We start from the raw sequence: 19,743 nt of genomic DNA, 5'->3' as shown, positions 1-19,743 counted from the left end.
ACACAATGCCCAACAGCCAAAGGCCTGGTGAGTAGAAAATGCTCTGACTGCAGGCTGGAGTTGAAAAACTACATTCTTGTGCTCAAACTGTCTCTAAAATGACAAATGCTCACAATTTTCCACCCTATGTGTACAGCAACCGATTTCCAAGTGTTCGGATATAGCAGTAACCTGCTGCTAGCTTGGCTGTGAGTATTTGAAACTTTTCTTCCTGCATTTCAAGTTGAGACCAGGGATGGAGATACCTTATAAACCCTGGAAGGATCTTTCTACCTCCTGCCCCAAGTGAGCTCTTGAGAAGACTAAATGAGGACGCATGGAGTGCCTCAGGGCAAACCGAGAGCCTTGTCTAAGAAAAAACACGTGAAAACAGGGTTGTGCAGCATCCACTGTGAGCGACCTCCACAAATAAATACACTAACAGCTTTTCCATACGCACCCTTCAGGAGTCCCACAGCAGCCTCTGGAGAGAGCGTGAAGGAGTCGAGAGAACGGGCTATCTCCAGCAGCCCGTTAAAGTGCTGAGCCATGTGGTCCCGGCATACTGAGCAGATATTGTGGATGGCCTTGGCCGCCGCCGAGGCCAGCCGCCTGTCACACAGGCCTTTCATCAAATAACCCAGGACAGGATCTGCGGAGAAAGCCAGGGTGAAGAGGGGTCCTGGGGATCCAACTCGTTGCAGGGCAGAGCGGTGGCGTGGCAGGAGGGACTCACCCAGGAACTGCGGGTTTCTGTCCACCACCTCGCTCATCTCTCCCACCAGCTCGATGCTGGTGTAGCGGACAGCAGTGTGCACCGTCTCGGGGAGGCGAACCACTCCCTCCAGCACCTCCACCAGGGTTGGATTGTTCTCCCTGCGGGGAAAAGGCAGCCAGCTTAGCTCCAAGGCAGCTCCCAGACTGCTTCCACAGAGTAGCTGGTTTTGTTGAACCTGATCGACTCCCACGTTGCTCTGAATCAGCCAGGCAAACCCTGCAGCTGCGGTGTGCTGGATATTTGAGATGTGGGCTAACAAGGGGCTCGGGGCTGTGGGAGCTGGCATCCAGATGCACGGCAGCCTCCAGCTTTACCAAACAGAGCAGAAGAAACTAAATACTGCAGTAAGAGTGCTTGTGGCACAAGAACAAAGCTAACTAATTCTCTGGGGACTCCAGAAAGCCAGAGGAGCCTGTTCCCAGCATGGGAGGGTGCTACTGGGTGAGTCTCGGGCTCCCTGCAGCCCACATTGGTGGCAGGGCTCTTGCTCTCTTGTCTGGCAGACAGCACCGCCTGCCCTCTCATGGCAGGAGTGAAGCCAAGCTCGGTAGAGCCACAGGGCGAGCAAAAGCCTCGTGGGACATGCTGGTGGGGAGTGGACTCCCCCATGCCCCACCAGTGCAAGGGCGTGAGATGCTGGTGCTCTCAGAAAAAAAGCAGAAATAAAAACTGAAGATAAAAATGAGCAAAAGCAGCCTTAACATAGGTTAACAGGAGCCAGCGAGCACATAGCAAACACTGTGACTCCCCCAGCCTCCCAGCCTGCTGAAGGTCAGCCAGGCTGTCCCGCTGCATCAGCATGGCTGTCAGCACGCACGATTTGCTGCACTCTCACCGCCCTGGACGTTAGCTGTTGATGTTTCCACTACAACTAACAGGGGATGAAAGGCGCTTCCAGAAAGTGATTTAACTTTCCCTAAAGATTTCCGAGAAAACTCTACCTGGAGGTGGAAGAATCTGGATGTGGAAAGATGTCCAGATAATCAGCCTAGGCAAATACGCTTTGCTTTCAGGAGATAAAATAAGGGGAAGTAAACCCTCACCCTGTTTTACCAGGGCTGAACTCAAGTCTGTGGCATTAAAGTCTCGCCAGACTAGATATAAAGAAGTAATTTTTTATGATGGGGGTGGTGAAACACTGGCACAGGTTGCCCAGAGAGGTGACAGATGCCCCATCCCTGGAAACATTTAAGGTCAGGTTGGACGGGGCTCTGAGCAACCTGATCTTGTTGGAGATGTCCCTGTTCATGGCAGGGGGGCTGGACTAGATGGTCTTGAAAGGTCCCTTCCAACCCAAAGCATTCCATGATTCCATGAATGTCCTCAAGCAAGCAGAAGAGATTCGAGAAGATCCAACTGCATCACGGAGTCCCAGCAGCGTACTGGGCCCGTATTCCTGGCCAGGAAGCAGACCTCAGTCCTTGGGCTGCTCCATCAGGAAGGGGTACTGCACTGCGGCAGCACAGACCACACATGCGGAGGACTATCTGAAATAAAGCATGTTTTTCAAACACTTCTGCCTGGGAAGGCATGTTCCTAGGAGTATCCTCAAGATATCTGCAGTGTCTCTGCAAAACTCACTTGGAGGTAACACCTGACCCCACAGCCCTTACAGACATGAGCAGGATGGTCAACACTCACTGGTCAACGCTCTTAGCTATGGATGCCATAATGAAGAGGACAGCTTCTGTCACCTCCCAGGGTGGATTGCCATCCTTCAGAGTCGCATAAAGCTGCAAGAAAGAGAATTGGTCACAAAAGAAGCTACAAACACAGCCTGGGGGCACGTGGTCACGAGTCCCACCCTGCAAGATTGCCACCTGCTCCTCACCTCCTCCCACACACCTGAAATACCAGACTCCAGGCATGCAACTGCATAAATTCTCATGTTCTACAGACCACCCCGCTATGTTGGGACCACAGTACCTTTCCCCAGGTACTACCCCAAAGGGTGGGACCTCCTGCTTCTCCCAGAATAAGCCCCACCACCTACTTCAAGATACAGTTACCTCCCTGTGCACAAGGAGATGTGTGTGACTTCCTCCCTGGGGCTTGGCTTCCTCCCTGCAGCAATGGGTGGAAGCATGCCTCATGATGCTCTGACAAACCCACCTGAGCAAAACATTCCACTGATCCCACCAAGAAGATCAGGTCTTTCACCAGGTCCGAGACCCGCATCCGGAACTCCCCAAAGTCATCTGTTTCCTCTGGGACACCCTCCTAACAGAGATGAGGGAGAGGAAAAGGGTGAGAGCAGCTCAGAGAAATTCATGTTCCCATTCACCCACAGCTAGGACAAGACAAGAATTCTCGTTTAGAGATGAGATCTGTCGTTCCTGCCCTCCTCTCCCTGGATCAAGCTACGTAAGGGGATTTGAAGGACAGCCACGCACAAAGAAAATGCTAACAGCCTGAACACACGCTGTGTTTTCCTGCTCTGACACGCAGATGAAGGGATGGAAATCAAGGGAACGAGGAGCCCATCCAGAGATGGAAGAAGGATAAACCATCCAGACTTCAAGGAGCAAGCTGACAGCATTGTGGCTAGTGAGCTGTGCAAGCTTTATTCCAACAAAAATGCCCCCGAGCAGGGGACAAGGTATCTCTCCGCAGCTCCCCAAATGGGAACCACCTGGGGGGAGGTGGGAAAGGGTCATCCCGCAGCAACTAGATGCCAGAAAGCTCTGTTCGAACAAGAACTGACTTAATGAAAAGAGGTTTAATACACCAGTTTTAATTACTCTCAATCCTCTCTCTGCAATTACTGCAACTGCAGAGCCCTATAGCTACGGAGAGCCATCAGCATGCAGCAGTGAGGACAGATACATCCTACCGCCCCGGCTGCCTCTGGAGGAAACAAAACAAAGCAAATGCAGCCTTACATGGTCTGAGTCAAGCTGGCAGTGTCTAGCCAGAGCGTGGAGAAGGCGCTGGATGTAGGCTTTGAAGATGCTGTGGATGACTGCATCATCCGTCTTGTACAGGTGCTCTCCCAGTCTGTACCAGAAGTTAAATGAAATTTCTACTACCTGTTTACAAAGAAAAATTCAGCATCTTGTTATCAACAGAACAATTTTTTGCTCCACTCTGCTGGTGCTCCCGACAGAGAAATCTCTGGGGATGCCTGCAGCATGGTGGGGTACCACAGATTTCCATCAGTGCTGCTTCATCATGTGATGATGAAACATGAACTGGTTTCCCCAGCTTTGCTGATCTTCTCTGCTGCTTGTCACTTAGTAAGGGATTTGAAACCCACCGAGTTAATCTGAAAACCTGTCATCAGCCCTCAGAAGTAAAGCCTCTTCTCTACAAAATTAACATTAAAGTGTGAGAATCGTCTCTTGCTTCAAAGCACGGACATCACCTCATTTCACATCAGCCAAACCTGCCAGTGGGAAGTTTTTATTTCCCCAACCCTGGTCTGATTTGTGCCCTCCCTCTGTTCTTGCTCATGCATCAGGAGGTGTTTGATACCCAGCTTGGCCCAATAAGCTATGGGGCATTTTGCTGCTTGCAGGTACACTGTCGTCACCAGAAAGCCATACTGATGGAAGAGCTTGCCCACCTAGCACCAATCCTCACCACCCATGCCCGTGCATTTAACAGTCTAACCATCCTGATGGCCAGCATGGGGTGCACACAGGCTTGGGCTAACGAAGCGAGGGGGACAGCAACCCCAGACAGGAGCAAACATCCCTGAGATAGCAGCTCAGGCTGGAAGGGGATGCTGCTCCAAAGCCTACAGCCTCTTTATAAGTGCAGTTATTGCAGAAAAAAAAATAGGTGCAGATTTTTCAGGAGCAGCTGCAGAGCTTCAAGTCCTCTTAATGCATCACTAGTGCAGGACAAGGTCATGCCCAAGGGAGACTGAGCTTAACAGACCTGGCAAGGGGACTAAAAGAGCCACCAAGTCGCAAGCAACCACTACAGAGATCTGGTGAAGTAGTCTTGTGGCTGCTCCACAATTTTCATGGCAAACAAGCCCCTAGGGGTTGCATTGCAGCAGCCATCATTTCTTAGCTAGCTCGTCTGCTGGTTCTCAGGTCTGATGTATTTTCAGGGCTCTATACCAAAAGTTTCTGGAAAACCCCGTCCTGGAGAGGGCACTATCTCAGTCCAGATCCACCTCTCATCCATCAATTCAGGGGTTGCATCCCTCCCATAGCAGGACCTTAAATGCGGAGGGAAGAAAGGGAGTGCACCCCAGCAAATCCCAGCTGGCACCTCCCTGCTCCCCACGTCAGCACAAGAACCCATCTGCGAAGGAACCTCCATCCACTGAACACCGACACAAGGCAGCCAGGGATCAGCTACTGGGATTGAATTAACAGCTTTTTAAGAATAAAAGGGGACGTTTAGAAGGAGGCCGCACCTTAAATACCATGTTCTGTACTTAAGGCAGGATGGTCAGGGAGCTTTGATGCAAAACAGGGTTTCACTTACTTGGAGGGCAATGTTACCAGGAGCTGCACTGCAATCCCTGCAAAGCTTAACTTGAACATGTGGAAAGAAACGAATGGAGGCGTTCGGAGCTGTACTTGCAGTCCCACGTGTCCAGGACACCAGGAAGGGGAAGCTAAGCCAGATTTCTGCATCACGAATGCAGAGCAGGCATTTCAAGGCCAGCAGTTCACAGGAACTGAAGCCTCCCAACCATGTGGCAATATAAGAGATTTTTTTTCCCCACTGACTCAACTCTGGATGAGTGAGATTTGGCAATAGGGGTGAGGAGAGGAACACGGGTAAACCTCACTCACCTCGTACTGCGGGTGACCTGCACATATCAGCAGCAGCTCTAGTGTCCGCAGGTCACCCAGCCCTTGGCCTGGTGTACAAACTATTTTATCTAGGAACGTCTCACACAGCTCGGTGAAAACACGGCAATAATTGAGTACCCTGGGGAAGGAAAAAAAACAGGGCACAAGTCAGAAAGATCTTCCACACAGGACAGACATCCCAGCACAGGAGATTCGGTCATGCAGGTAACATGCCCAGGAACCTTGTCTCAGACCACAGAAATACCAAGAAATACCAACTTCTGCTTTAGCTTTCTGTCAGCAGTTGGGAACCACTTAAATAGGGGAACTTGGCTTTGTTCAGAAGTAGGTGAAAATACTGACTTCCAGTAAGCAAATCTTACAAAATTTTCATACTGCACACAGCGTCTGAGAAAACTTCTCCATAACCACACTGCACTGGGCACCAAGGCACACGACGGCTGCTACAAAACAGCTTGAGTCGAATTCAGCACCCAGAAGGTGCCATGTTTCAGAAGACAAATCTACACACCTACCGTCAAAATAAACCCAGGATGTCCCGCTGCCTACACAGGGGACAGCGCTGTGTAAAAGCACAGCTGCTCTTCAGACACAAACAAGTTTGCGGCCGAGTTGAACGACAGGCTTTACTCTGCTTTAAGACTGCAGAACCCAAGAGAGGAGCGACCATCCTGGAGCCGCAGTATGGTGTGCCGGCGCAAGCCTGGTGTCACTGGCAGAATTTGGGGTTTTTTGATCATGGGTTAGTCCTGCTGGCAACAGACGGGGTAGATGGACCTCAAAAGGGGAAAAAAGATCTTCATGCAGGAGTTCTCAGGGCTCACTGAAAAGACCTTTAAACCCAGTTTGAAGGGGGAAAGGGATAAAACCAGGCTTGCTAGAGATAAGCCTGAGGGCGGCAGGCCAGTGTTTGAGGGACTGTGTGCTAGCGAGGTCCTTCAGTCTGCCATCTCAGTAGAGGTAGGGAATGGACATCCATGCAGCAACAGATGTGAGGGTTATTGATGTGCTAGAAACCATGGAAGCACCTGAGAATGGTCACGTAGGAATCAGGGCTTCTCCCCCCAAAAAGGTGATGCGATCAAACATACCCTTGTATATTAGGGAGTGTTTTGATTGCCTAGAGGTTGATGATGGTGACAATAGGGCCAAGTGTTTATGGATAAGAATCGGAGGGAAGGTCAACAGGGCAGGTATCATGGTGGGAGTCCGTTATAGACCACCCAACCAGGACGAAGAGACAGATGGAATATTCTACAAGCAACTGGGAAAAGTCTCACAACCATCTCATGGGGGACTTCAACTTACCAGACGTGTGTTGGAAATAAGTACGGTGGAGAGGAAACAGTCTAGGAGGTTCCTGGAGTGTGTGGAACAGACCTTCCTGACAGCCAGTGAGGCAGCCAGCTAGGGAAGGTGTTCTGCTGGAACTGTTGTTTGTGAACAGAGAAGGGCTTGTGGGTGATGTGACAGCTGGAGGCTGTCTTGGGCACAGTGATCACAAAGTAATCAAAAGTGAGTTTTTGATTCTCAGAGAAGTAAGGAGGGGGGCAGTAGAACTGCCACTTTCAACTTCCAGAGGGCAGACTTTGGCCTAGCTGGCAGAGTCCCTTGGGAGGCAGTCCTGAAGGGCCAAGGGGTCCAGGGAGGCTGGATGTTCTTTAAGGAAATCTTAAAGCTGCAGAAGCAGGCCATCCCCACGTGGCAAAAGATGAGCCAGCGGGAAAGAAGACTGGCCTGGTTGAAAATCACAGAAAAAAGGAGAGTTTATGACCTTTGGAAAAAGAGGCAGGCAGCTCAGGAGGACTACAAGGATGTTGTAAGCTTATGCAGGAAGAAAGTTAGAAGGGTCAAAGCCCAATTAGAACTTAATCTGGCTACTGCCATAAAAAACAATAAAAATGTTTCTATAAATACATTCACAACAAAAGGAGGACTCAGGAGACTCCCCATCTTTAATTGGATGTGGAGGGAAACAGTGACAAAGGATGAGGGAAAGGCTGAGGTACTTAATGCCTTCTTTGCCTCAGTCTTTAACAGTAAGACCAGTTGTTCTCCAGGTACCCAGCCACCTGAGCTGGGAGACAGGGATGAGGAACAGAATGAAGCCCCCATAATCCAAGGGGAAACGGTCACCGACCTGCTGCGCCACTCAGGCACACACAAGTCTCTGGGCCCAGGGGTACTGAGGGAGCTGGTGGAAGTGCTCCTCACTGAGCCACTTCCCATCACTTACCAGCAGCCCTGGCTAACTGGGAAGGTCCCAGTCGACTGGAGGTTCACAAACATGACGCCCATCCACACGAAGGGCTGGAGGGAGGATCTGGGGAACTACAGGCCTATCGGTCCAGCCTCGGTGCCGGGGAAGGTTACGGACCAGGTCATCTCAAGTGCCATCACACAGCACATACAGGACAACCAGGGCACCAGGCCCAGGCAGCATGCGGTTACGAAAGGCGGGTCCTGCTTGACTCACCTCATCTCCTCCTGCGACAAGGTGACCCGCTTAGCGGATGAGGGAAGGGCTGTGGACAGTGTCTCCCTAGACTTTAGTAAAGCCTTTGACACCATCTCCCACAGCATTCTCCTGGAGAAACTGGCTGCTCGTGGCTTGGACAGGGGCACTCTTCTCTGGGTAAAAAGCTGGCTGGATGGCTGAGCCTGAAGGGTGGTGAGGAACGGAGTTACATCCAGCTGGAGGCTGGTCACAGGTGGCGTTCCCCGGGATTCAGTGCCTTTACCAAAAGGGTTGTCGAGCACTGGCACAGGCTGCCCAAGGAAGTAGTGGAGTCTCCATCCCTGGAGGGATTTAACAGATGTGTAGATGCGGTGCTTGGGGACATGGTTTAGTGGTGGGCTTGGCAGCGCTGGGTTAATGGTTGGACTTGATGATCTCAAAAGTCACTTCCAACCTAAACAATTCCATGATTCTAAGCATGGCATCAAACCAAAGACTGCTCCTCACCAATAAAATGACCTCAAATCAGGGATATGGGGGAGAGGTCCAAAACAAGCCATTAGTCCTGGACTTTGGTTTTAGTATTCCTGTTCTGGAGAGGTTTAGGAAATCCTAAAGCAACATGCATCCAGAGATGTGCTGCCAACACACCCTAAAGCTTGCCTTAAAGACAGAGACAAGTCTCCCATGTGAGATTTTTTTTTTTTAAGTCCCAAAAGGCTTGACCTTTTACACAACCGGCTGTGTATCCCCAGGAGATCAAACATGGCAAGATGTTGCCAGCGCCATCAGGAGGACCTTTACACCATACCCGGAAGCATTTAGGGGAGACCACCTTCTCCGACAGAGACTGGAGAACAGATTAATTACACCATGCCCCAGCAATTCCTGAAGATGAAAGCTTTCAGATTTTTCAGAAAGTCACAGACTGAAGAGGTGCTATTGCAGAGTCAATCTCACCGAGCAGAGAGGATATCATAGCAATCTTTTACGTGCCTGAAAACTGAAGACTAATTCTATTAGTGTTAAATGGAAGGATAAATAGGCACAGAAGCTACTATAATTTTCGATTTCAAAAGGGCTAACTCTGAGGAGTAGCTACTCATTTTGCCTGTGGAAATCTCGTTTAACATGGCATAGACTTGGAATTCCCTTAAATCAAAGGCACATACGTTTTCTGGGCTTTGCACCCCAAGCTGAAATAAGGGAATGAGGATGCTTACTGAGTTCTTGAGCCTAAGTCATCTGAAAAGTCTCAGCAGTGAGCCAAGTGCCTCTAAGCAGCTGAAGGGCTGTCAGGGAGGAGGACTGAGAAGCGGACAGCTGGATTCTGGAAGGCAAGATGAGCACAGATCAAGCGAGAATTGCCAGAAGCCAAACCAGTGCCCAGCCATGCCAAGGACCATCACAAAAACAGGGCAGGGTTTTTCAGCTGTAATAAACAGCTGGTGGAATTGCCACACGCTGAAGACACTGGCACAATTAAAGATCTGTGGCACAGCTAGAACTATGTGAATATGCATCAGTTTTCAATACTGTGGCTGAAGAGGAGGGGTAAAGGCAGGAGGAATGAAGAGGCTATTTAGACACAAGGATCTGCTTACCTCCAGGTGGAAGGAGCGGGGACTGGCTAACTGCCATCCCAGGAGTCAAAAATCTGACACTGGACCTCTGTCCTACAGCTTCGCTGCTGGTCTGGCAGTTTCCATCAACCTTGCACAGTCACAAAATGTGCTCGTATTTGACAAGCGCGATCAACATAATTTTCCAAATAGATGGAAGTTGGAGGGAAATGGGCTAAACGCAACAGGGGTTTACCAAAAATAGATTGAACCCATCTAATTCTTATCAGTAATGTTTTAGAATAGGAGAGATGGAGCAGAGCAGATCACGGTGACACACAGAAGCTAGTTAAACTGGATAAAGCAGAGTTAAGGGATGAGCAGTCAGCTAGCAGGGTGGCTAGCAGGCTGAGCTGAAGAAGAAATAGCAGTTTGGTGCTACAGAGGTTCCAGATCAATCTCACAACTGACCTTATCTACATTCATTGGTGACAGCCAGATAAGAAAGGAAGAGCAAGCCCTAATGGTGTTCACTGATAAAGCTGGGATGCATTATCTGTGCAGAATAAGAATGAAAACCATTTATATTTGAAAAGGAAAATTTGCCCATTTCTGACAGCTTGTGGATGGACTCCTCAGTCACAGGATGACCAAAACACTGATGCTGCAAGCTGATAGCAAAGGCAAGAGATGTCAGGCAAGGTGCTGCCTGTACACAGGGATGCCACAATGCCAACACACAGTAGCAAGATCCCTCCTGCAGCAGCACATACCTCTTAGGCCCTTGTGCCTCTCAGGCCCTTGTGCTCAAGGAAGCTAAAGTCTGAAGGGGAGCACTCCAGATTACCCAGGAAAAAGAAAGCAGTCTCACAGGACTGAAAGAGCTGGGTTTGTTCACCCAAACTTGAGGCTGGCCGTTTCCTACCTACAAACGTGTCTGGGAATAAGCATCAGCTAGGGATCTATTCAAGTTAAGACAAAGTTGGTGAAAGAGAATAGGCATGAACTGGCCTAGAATCAACTGAGGCTGGAGATCAGAGGGTTTCTAATCAGAGCAGCAACATTCTGTTGCAGCCAATATGTGTGAAGTGCTGGTTTCAATGTGCTTGATCAAGGTATGATCTGGCTACGGTTTCTTCTAAGTCAAGAATGGGGGGCTGTTGACCCAGTCGGCACACCAGACCTGTTTCCATCAGGAGCAGCTGAACCAGGTATGGATATTTGTAGAGAGGAGGCAGCAGGAGCAGCAGGTTGCTTCTAGGCTCTATTTTAAGACTGGTAACAGATCGGCTGCACCTCAGCATACTTCCCTTGTGCTTTGCCCACCAAAAGGGAGATCAAGAACCCCAGCAAGCAGACTCTGGTAACAGTCTAACCCTGTCAGAGGCTGAGCTGAGCGCACATACCTGGAGCACAAATCGGGCAAGGAAGTTATTTGCTCACTTGTCTTCATTTGACAAATACTTATTTGCATAAGAGACTTCAGAGTGCCGCATGCAATCACCGTTGATTCCAAAAATAATCGCAGACACAGTGACAGTTAATTATGGTAACTCTCCTTCCTTTCTGGGCACAGCCATGGCTGCAAGTCCACTTACTTGTCTAGGTCCTCACGTGCTACAGCCATGTGATAGGCACTCTCAAGAGTGAGGACACCCTGGAAAAGCTGCAAGGCCAGGGGCAGGTTTGTCTCCACGTTCTCAATGGCGTAGAGAGCTGAGCACACGCAGTCTGAAGCAGCTTCATGGAGGTTTGATGATGTCTTGTCTTGTTGCTGCAAGAAACAGAAGAGCACAGTGATTATATTATGAAATGAGATGGTAAAGAAAAACTCAGTCTTTTCTTCTTGTTGTTCCCAAAATACTTTGTAGAGCTTCTGCATAGCCACAGCTCCCAACAACTCACTCCTACCAGCCCTGCAAAGCCTGGGCTGCTTTACCAGCCTGGACACTTGAGGTCAAAACTGACCCTCCCCAACGGGACCCCACAAAGACATCCTTGGGAGAGGCAAACACACCAACAGTCACAGCAGTTCAGAAGGAAAGAAAACAGTTGCGCTGATCATGACCCTGGCTGAGTCACAGAATATCTCAAGTTGGAAGGGACCCATAAGAATCATCGAGTCCTCAGTGATGATGGAGATGAGGTTTCTCACAAGCGTGTGTGAAATATTGTGATAGTCTGGGGGTGAACAAATAGATTTCAGGCCCCACCTGGTAGATGTATATAGTGATTGTACAAGGCTGATTTAACAGGGCCTTTAATGGCTCCCATGGAGCCCTCAGCAATTAAGGAGAGAGACAAGACTGGCATACTAAGGAGTAGAGAGCAAACAGAGAAGCATAGAGAGGAAACAAAGGAGCAGTGACTCTGTGTGTGCCTCTGTGTGCTCCTTCACACAAGATCTCAACACATTTGGAAAAAAATTCATGGTCCTGTGTGAAGGTGGAAGGGGAGGAAGGAAAAATGCCCAATTTAAAAGTGACATTAACACAATAAAAAGGCTGGTGAGCCAAATGCCCTGTCCTGGGGAAGATGGTTTTCTGCTGCAGTGCTGCTTGGGAGCTGGGTCCCTGCATGAATATTGCCTATTCCTTCTCCCACTGAATGGGAGCCCTCATCAACATTTGTCGTTCATTGAATTGGCACCATGGGAGGGACACAAATGAGGGATCCTGTCTAACAACAGAAGAAGGAACACACAATTCCTGCACTGGGTCACAGGTCTGGGCAGTACCACAGCAGACACCTTCGTCCTCCAGGAATTCCTCCTTCCTGTTTGTCAGTTCATTGCCCTCCCTGTCACAGTGATGCGGGATTCTCCTAAGCTCCCTGTTTCACTGGCCTCTTCAGCTCTCCTGCATCCAGACAGAACAAAAAACCACCCCAAATACCTTTAGTAGTTTATTTCCCAAGGTGAAAATGTCACAAAAGGAAAATACTATTTTATTGAAAATGTGGAATGAATACAAAACAAAAAATGAAAAAATACTGATTGCAATATTAAACAAATGCAGTTTCTTCAACAACAGACAACTTTAAAAGCCAAAACTAACCATTACTTAAGCACATGAGGATGGCAAACTTTCAATAAATCACCAAACAAATGTATTTTGTTCAGAGCCCCATAAAACAATTTGGCTCAGAGGAAGGACCAAGTACAATGCATTTCAGACCAAAACTCTCTGTCTCTTAAAGTATGCTTGAAAGTACACCTGGCACCTACTTTTGCAGCAGTGGCAGCCCACAATAATGGCTAGAAACGGTCACTTCTCAGATGTCAAAACTTCTATTCTGCTGTTTTGCTGCCACCACAGAAAAATGGAACCTGGCTCCCGCTTGGGAGATAAAATAACTGCTTAATACAGGCTCCAAAATTGATGATTAGTACAGTAGGAATAAGGAGAAGACATATAAATAGACAATTAAATAGTCTTCGGACTTTTTTATCAATGTACTGTGTGTGTTAGTACACTGTGAGCGTACTAACAAAGTTTATGGAGATTAAAGGATCACTCATGGCAGTGTAGCAGGAAGGTTCCTGTGGCTCAACACCTCCATCTCTCAGAGAGACCTCTGCTTTCCCCTGCTGCTGTCTGTCCAGCCAGCTCCACAGGGAAAGCCGTGATTCCTGACCGGTGCAGGGAGAAGGTGCACCACTTTGCAGGAAAGATCTCATGGGGATAGCTGAGCCAGGTAGCTGAGGAGGGTGTCAGTAAAGCCAGGCAAGGGCATCTGCTCAGGAGAGATTTCAGATGCTTTCCTGTCTGTCCAGGAACAGAGAAGGGTGCTCACCTCTGAGCACATATTCTCTGGATCAAAACAGAAGGCAGGCAGGAAAGAATACTGCTGAAGGAGCTGCAGAGTCTCCTTCCTCCATGCAAATAGCCAAACACACACATGCATCTTTGTTTGCATCTGAAAGCTCTGCCAGTGCTTTTTTGTTCATCAGTCTTGTCCCCACATCACAGATACTGAACCAAGGACCAAGCACACAGGCAGAGCAAACCCTGAAGTGTACTTCTAGTTTCACCCTTGAGAGATTAGCCAACATTAGGTGTTATTTATGTGCCATCTTCTAAGCTTCCCAGGGCTAATAGGACGCAGGAAAGATTATGTGGGAACTCACAGCAGCAGCCAGAAGAGGACTCTCACTGTGCGCTGCTGCTCTCTGACTGTCCTCCAGGGTGGACAACCGGTACAAAAGGAAGATGATCATAGAATCATAGAACAATTTAGGCTGGAAGGGACTTTTAAAGATCATCTGCCTCCAACCCCCTTCCAGGGACAGGGACACCTTCCACTAGACCAGGTTGCTCCAAACCCCATCCAACCTGGCCTTGAACGCTTCCAGGGATGGAGCAGCCACAGCTTCTCTGGGCAGCCTGTGCCAGTGCCTTGCCACCCTCACAGCAAATAACTTCTTCCTTAGATCTAACCTAAATCTCCCCTCTTTCAGCTTAAAGCCATTCCCCCTTGTCCTGTCACTATAGGCCCTACTAAAAAGTCCCTCCCCAGCTTTCTCGCAGGCCCCTTTAGGTACTGGAAGGCCGCTCTAAGGTCTTTCTGGAGCCTTCTCTCCTCCAGGCTGAACAACCCCAGCTCTCTCAGCCTGTCTGCCTAGGAGAGGTGCTCCAGCCCTCTGATCAACTTCATGGCCTCCTCTGGACTTGCTCCAACAGGTCCGTGTCCTTCTTATGTTGGGGGCCCCGGAGCAGACACAGCTCTGCAGGTGGGGTCTCACCAGAGCAGAGCAGAGGGGGAGAATCCCCTCCCTGGACCTGCTGGCCACACTGCGTTTGGTGCAGCCCTGGCTTTGGTTGGCTTGCTGGGCGGCAAGCGCACATTGCCAGGCCACGCTGAGCTTTCTGTCCACCACCAGCCCCAAGTCCTTCTCCTCAGGGTTGCTCTCAATCCATTTCAGGCAGCACAGATCTATTACTGTGCACAGACAGCAGGCAGGGAAGTGCAAGCTAGCAGAGAGGGACAGCCCACTCTATGGAGCTGATCAAGGTAAAGAGGGAATCAGAGGGTTCTGACTCAAGACAGGGGGGATGAAACTCACCTTCCACATCTCAGTCACTCTTGGATTTAAAAGTGACACCATCTGGTACCCAAGGCCCATCACCACCTCATTTCCCAAGAGAAACACTCACCAGCACCTCGAAGAGGAGTGACAGTAACTTGCTGTTTGCCATGAAGGTGCTGTCCAGGACACCCAGGTTGAACCAGCTCCCCAAGCACCGGAAGATTTTGATGAGCATCTTCTCATCATTGCCTGCTTTCTCCACGCATGTCATCTGCAACCGAACAAGGAAGAACTGCTTAGGACCCCAACTCCAATTGTAATTTCCCAAGCAGAATAATAATAAATAACTTTTGGAAAGCCATCCTGGAGTCTCTATAGTCAGCATCAAGAATTCCCCCATGAATCTTAGCAAGACACAGGGCAGTCAGCAGTGATCCCTCCAAGAGGAACAAAACTTTCAGCAATCAAGCAGCAGTGTTGTATCTATGTGAAAGCAGCACTCTGACCAGAAGACAACCGAGAATGCCCACACCAGCAGAGAGGACTTCTGCATCTGCCTAGAGTGATCATGTCCCAGTGCTAGTTTTATAATCGGGAAGATGACAGTTCTGCAAACAACCTTTCAAGAGCACACGGCCTTTGAGCATCCTCTCAAAGTCCATATGAAACACAATCAAGAAAGCAGACTGCTTCCAACATCCCTGTCCCTAAGTAGCCCTGGACTTGGTGAGATGTAGGGGCGGAGCCAAAAACCTCTCTGTCAACTTCAGATGCTATTACAGAGGCAAGAAAACCAGTGTGAGTGTTTTCGTTCATGCCCAGTCCATCACTTTTCTGCAGAATCCTGTCTCAGACTGGCAGAGCACAGATATGGATGTGTCATGTAGGTGATAAATCCCTAAACTCACTCAAATCTCAATTTACTATTCTTCACCACAAAACAACCGTGGCCAAAGAGAAGATGGGTCCTGAGGGTCAGACCTATCCCAAAGGCCAACCTGAGAACAGTCTGAAGACACCAGTGCAGTGTCAGAGACGGGCTGTGGGTCTGGCAGCAACCAACCCTCATTTCCAGCAATGGCCAACACTTCTACTGCACAACAGTGCCTAACCACAATCTGCATCAACACCTAACACAGAAGGAAGCCCTGACCTCACCAGGCTGAGGAAAAGGAAGAACAGATGGACAGACAGGACATGGAGAAGGATCCCAGACTTCCTTTTCCCCCAGAAGAGAGCCTCAACTGGCCAAGCAATTCTGCAAACGAGCTTCCAGAGATCTTCACTCCTTGCCTGACACTTCAATCCTGGAGGCAGAAAGCCATACTTCATCACAGTCCCTGTACAATTTTTTTAAAACTCCATCTTGTAACTCAAGAAAGTGAATTTAGCATTTAAATCCTACACTGAAAATTTAATTTTGCTCTTTAGGCAGGTGGTTGAAATGCCTGTGTTGGGATTTACCATGAAAGCTCCAGGCACATGCAGAGGAAGTCTGAACAGAAAGTCTTATGACAGGGCTACAACCCTTGGCAATCCAACGCTGGCACCTCACATTGTCTCCAGTACGGCTGTGAGCAGCCAGAGCCAGGTGATGTGTGATGTCGCCTGTCTCACCAATGTGACAGCCAGACTTCTCCAAGATGTCCCAGGAAGAGCGCTGAGGGCTGCAGACAGCTAGGAGGGATGGCACAGTGCAGGGATTTGAGGAAGGTGAAAAGAGTTTAAGTGAGCGAGGACTTGTTCAAAGACAACTAAGCATGGAAAAAGTGGAACTGGGCTCCCCTAATGGCTGTGGTGGTAATGGCATGGGCCTCTGCTGGGATAAATACAGCATACAGGGGGAGGAGTCTTCTCAAGCAAGACCTGATGCTTTTGAGCAGAGGACATAGCTCAGCTCCATGTCCTGACACATAAGATGAGAGGAAATGGTATCAAGTTTCACCAGGGGAGGTTTAGATTGAATATTAGGAAAAATCTCTTCACCAAAAAGGTTGTTAAGCATTGGAACAGGCTGCCCAGGGAAGAGATGGAGTCACTGTCCCTGGAGGTGTAACTGGAAAACAAAGCCTCCTTCCCTGGCCTTCACGGGAAAAGCCAAAGCTAGACATTGCACAAACATGAAACACCCACCAGAAGTATCTGCCACACTCATATTTCTATTCCAGATATTCTCTGTGGCTTTCTTAAACACAGACCCAAAAAAGCAGCGTGGAAACAGAACAGGTACCTTCTGCAAAGGCTTTGGGCCAGATGCAAACTTAAACTGAGTCTTACTTACCTGTAGTCCACCCCTTTTGTCCAAATTAAACAAAGGAAAAGTAGAGGGTGTTGAATTTATGTTGGGTCCCATCAGAAAAGGGGATTCAGAGAGGGAAGGGATATTGGGGAGGGACTGCAGGTAACATCTGAGAGGCAGGAGGGGATAAATGAAATGGCAGGTTACACGAGTCTGGAGGGAGACTAAGCAATGCACTGCAAGAAGCAAGGCTTCTCTGGGCATAGAATCCAATCCCAGGGAGGACATTCCCCTTCTCCCTGGCTTCTGAGAGCAAGCCTAGAGCCCTCCACCTATTTCTGTGCCACACAGTACTGGGCACATACAAAGATGCTGCATGTTGGAGCTAGAACGGACATGAAGAAGTATCAGTTAAGGAGAAGAGAACATTGTCACTGGTATAACTAAAGCCTTACAGTTTTGCTCATCAAGGAGAAGGAAATATAAACGACAGTCTAACAGCAAAGGGAGACTGTGATTCTGTAATTCTGAGAAATGGCACAAAAAAAGCACTGCAGAACATGGCTCATTTCACATGGACAAAGTATTAAGGATCCTACAGGCTAAGGTTCCTCCTATTTTCAGCAGCTGTAACTCAATTAGCAAAGGAATGCTGACCAGTAGGCTAGCAGGGCAAGAGGGAGGTGGCTAGAAGAGACATGGAGACCACAGACCAAAGAAAGCAGGGCAGCCAAGCACAGAAAGATGGGGCTGCAGAGCAGAGAAACGACCACTGACGAGACTCTGCAATTAAACACACCAAACCTTGAATCCATCTGGAGCACAGTGACATTAACCAGCTGCTCGGTGGAATTACTGATTTGCTATGCACTGCCGAAGGTACATTATCTTTCCTTCTTTAGATAAGCAGCATCAAAGGGTAGCTACAGCACATGCTCCATTTGAAGCCTGAGTCAGGGATCAGGTTGGCTACTCATTTACAGAGCTCCAACAGCACTGAAGAACATGACAAGTGTCTCTGGAAAGGAAGGAGCCAGCAAGGAGCATTTCTTTTCAGTCCCTGAAGCAATTCAGCTCAACACTTATTCTCTGTTCCCCAGACTTGCCCTGTTTTGGGGCCCACAACAGTCTCATTCTTAGAGAGCATGAATACTCCTCAACTGAGGAAACCTTTGAAGAAGAACCAGGAGATACAGCTATGGTCTCCCCATACTAAATGTGATAATACTCAACGTGACCTGCAGCTAAATGCATAACCTCAGCTTACCACACGATGGTCAGAAATTAGGCATGTACTTACTTTTGAAAGGGGCACAAGAAGAGAGAGAAATCATAGTCACCAAGTACCTGAATGCCTTTCTTCTAAGAGATATACAGACACATGCATGTGTGAATCTAGAGATGATCATCTCAAGATGATGATTTTGAGATCTACATACATACACCCATAATGGGCTGAAGTAATTTCTTGCTTAAGCCTCAAATAACCCAAGACTTTTCCTGAACTTAAAGCACACAGTGCTAGACGACAAGCCTCCACACTCCGTACCACCAGATAAACCAATACAGTCCTCCCATGGCCAGTCCAGCTGAGAGGATGAGAAAGTTATTAAGTTTCCATAATTTCTCCAATTTCTAATGTAGCTGCAATTTCATAATAGCTCCAATTTCAACTGACAACAGCAACCTGACTGTGATTTTGATTTGCTTGGAACTTAAATATATAAAATCAGCTTGTTTCACACCAACCAGCTTTTTGATCACATTCAACCTGGAATAATCTGGATCAGTGATGTGGATGGGGGAGAAGCAGCTGCATGAGCTTCTTTAGCAGTTGACCAGGACTCAGTTGCTGGTTGGTCTCCTTACCAGCAGAGAGATGACCGTGCTGGAATAGTATGCCAGATCTTCTATGATTTCAGTACGGCGGTTGGCTCCGATGCGCAAGGATCGGCTGTGAACTTCTTCTGGCAGCACCGTGAGGATTTCCAGCAGAAAGGGCAGCGATGTAACATCATTGCTGTACCTGAAAGAACAGGGAGGAAAGACAGTGCATGAAGGCAAGTGACAGCCAAGCACACGCAGAAAACCTCAATGCTGGCAAGTAGGTTAAGAGCACAGTGAGAGATGGAGGGACATTTCAAAGAGACTCTGCAAAAGTGTTACCACAAACACACTCCCACACCCAGCTGCAAGGGCAGAGCACTGTCGAGAAGAGCCTCCATCAGTGGTTTAGATCAAGATTTTTCAATAGAAAAATGACAAAAGCTTTCCCAGCTCAAGCACATCAAGTCCAAGTGCCACTGCCCAAACAAACCAAGTTCCCTCCTACTACAGAAATACCACAGGAGCACCTTAGCACGGTGATCTGCCCAAACAAAGCATCACTGTACAATGGCACGTGGCATCCCATGTCAGCAAACACAGGGCAGTGAAAATGCTGTCACACAGAAATTGGGCATCGCTGCACCAGCTGACCGAGCACTGTGGGACACCCCAGTGGCTCAACCTCACTGTTCAATCCTATGCTACAGCTAAAGCTGGCAGGGGATAAGGGATTGTCACATAACAAAAACAGGGATGAGGAAAATTGCTGAGTCTCAGAGAGCTGTGTTCACAGAAGCATGCACAGCCTGTTACAGGCAGCCACAGACAGCCCCACCTCTCCCTCCACCCCATCTCCCTGCCATGATCCAAGACAGTTTAAATTATTCATCAAGAAAAACTTTCCTATTGTCAGGCCGTTTGCTGCTGCGTGCCTTTTTGGACCATGCAGGTCTGCCCATTTGACATTTACTCAAAGAACAATTTAGAGTTTAATGACATGAACTCTTACTTACTTTTCAACCAGTGTTTGTACGCAGCCTTTCCAAGAAGCCATTTGCAGGGCAAGGTCTGCTATTGCTAAAGCAAGCTGAAA

The 19,743-nt window shown here is 48.6% G+C and overlaps 1 protein-coding gene across 3 annotated transcripts in view; it reads right to left on the bottom strand.

The window, feature by feature from the left end:
• The window catches only part of TNPO3 (transportin 3), a 44,676-nt gene that overhangs the window by 8,199 nt on the left and 16,734 nt on the right, over nt 1–19,743 (bottom strand). For all 3 annotated transcript variants that reach the window (XM_040595160.1, XM_040595161.1, XM_040595163.1), the window contains 10 exons: nt 19,664–19,737; nt 18,693–18,849; nt 14,712–14,855; nt 11,154–11,329; nt 5,515–5,653; nt 3,640–3,786; nt 2,870–2,977; nt 2,399–2,490; nt 716–855; nt 440–631 (listed from right to left, as the gene is read on the bottom strand). In XM_040595160.1, coding sequence (XP_040451094.1) covers nt 440–631; nt 716–855; nt 2,399–2,490; nt 2,870–2,977; nt 3,640–3,786; nt 5,515–5,653; nt 11,154–11,329; nt 14,712–14,855; nt 18,693–18,849; nt 19,664–19,737 — 1,369 coding nt within the window. The remainder of the gene's footprint in view (nt 1–439; nt 632–715; nt 856–2,398; nt 2,491–2,869; nt 2,978–3,639; nt 3,787–5,514; nt 5,654–11,153; nt 11,330–14,711; nt 14,856–18,692; nt 18,850–19,663; nt 19,738–19,743) is intronic.

This window comes from Falco naumanni, chromosome 5 (genome assembly GCF_017639655.2).
Source record: "Falco naumanni isolate bFalNau1 chromosome 5, bFalNau1.pat, whole genome shotgun sequence".
NCBI lineage: Eukaryota > Metazoa > Chordata > Aves > Falconiformes > Falconidae > Falco > Falco naumanni.
Note: the sequence above shows the minus strand (reverse complement) of the source record. Positions and strands in the feature narration are given on the sequence as shown.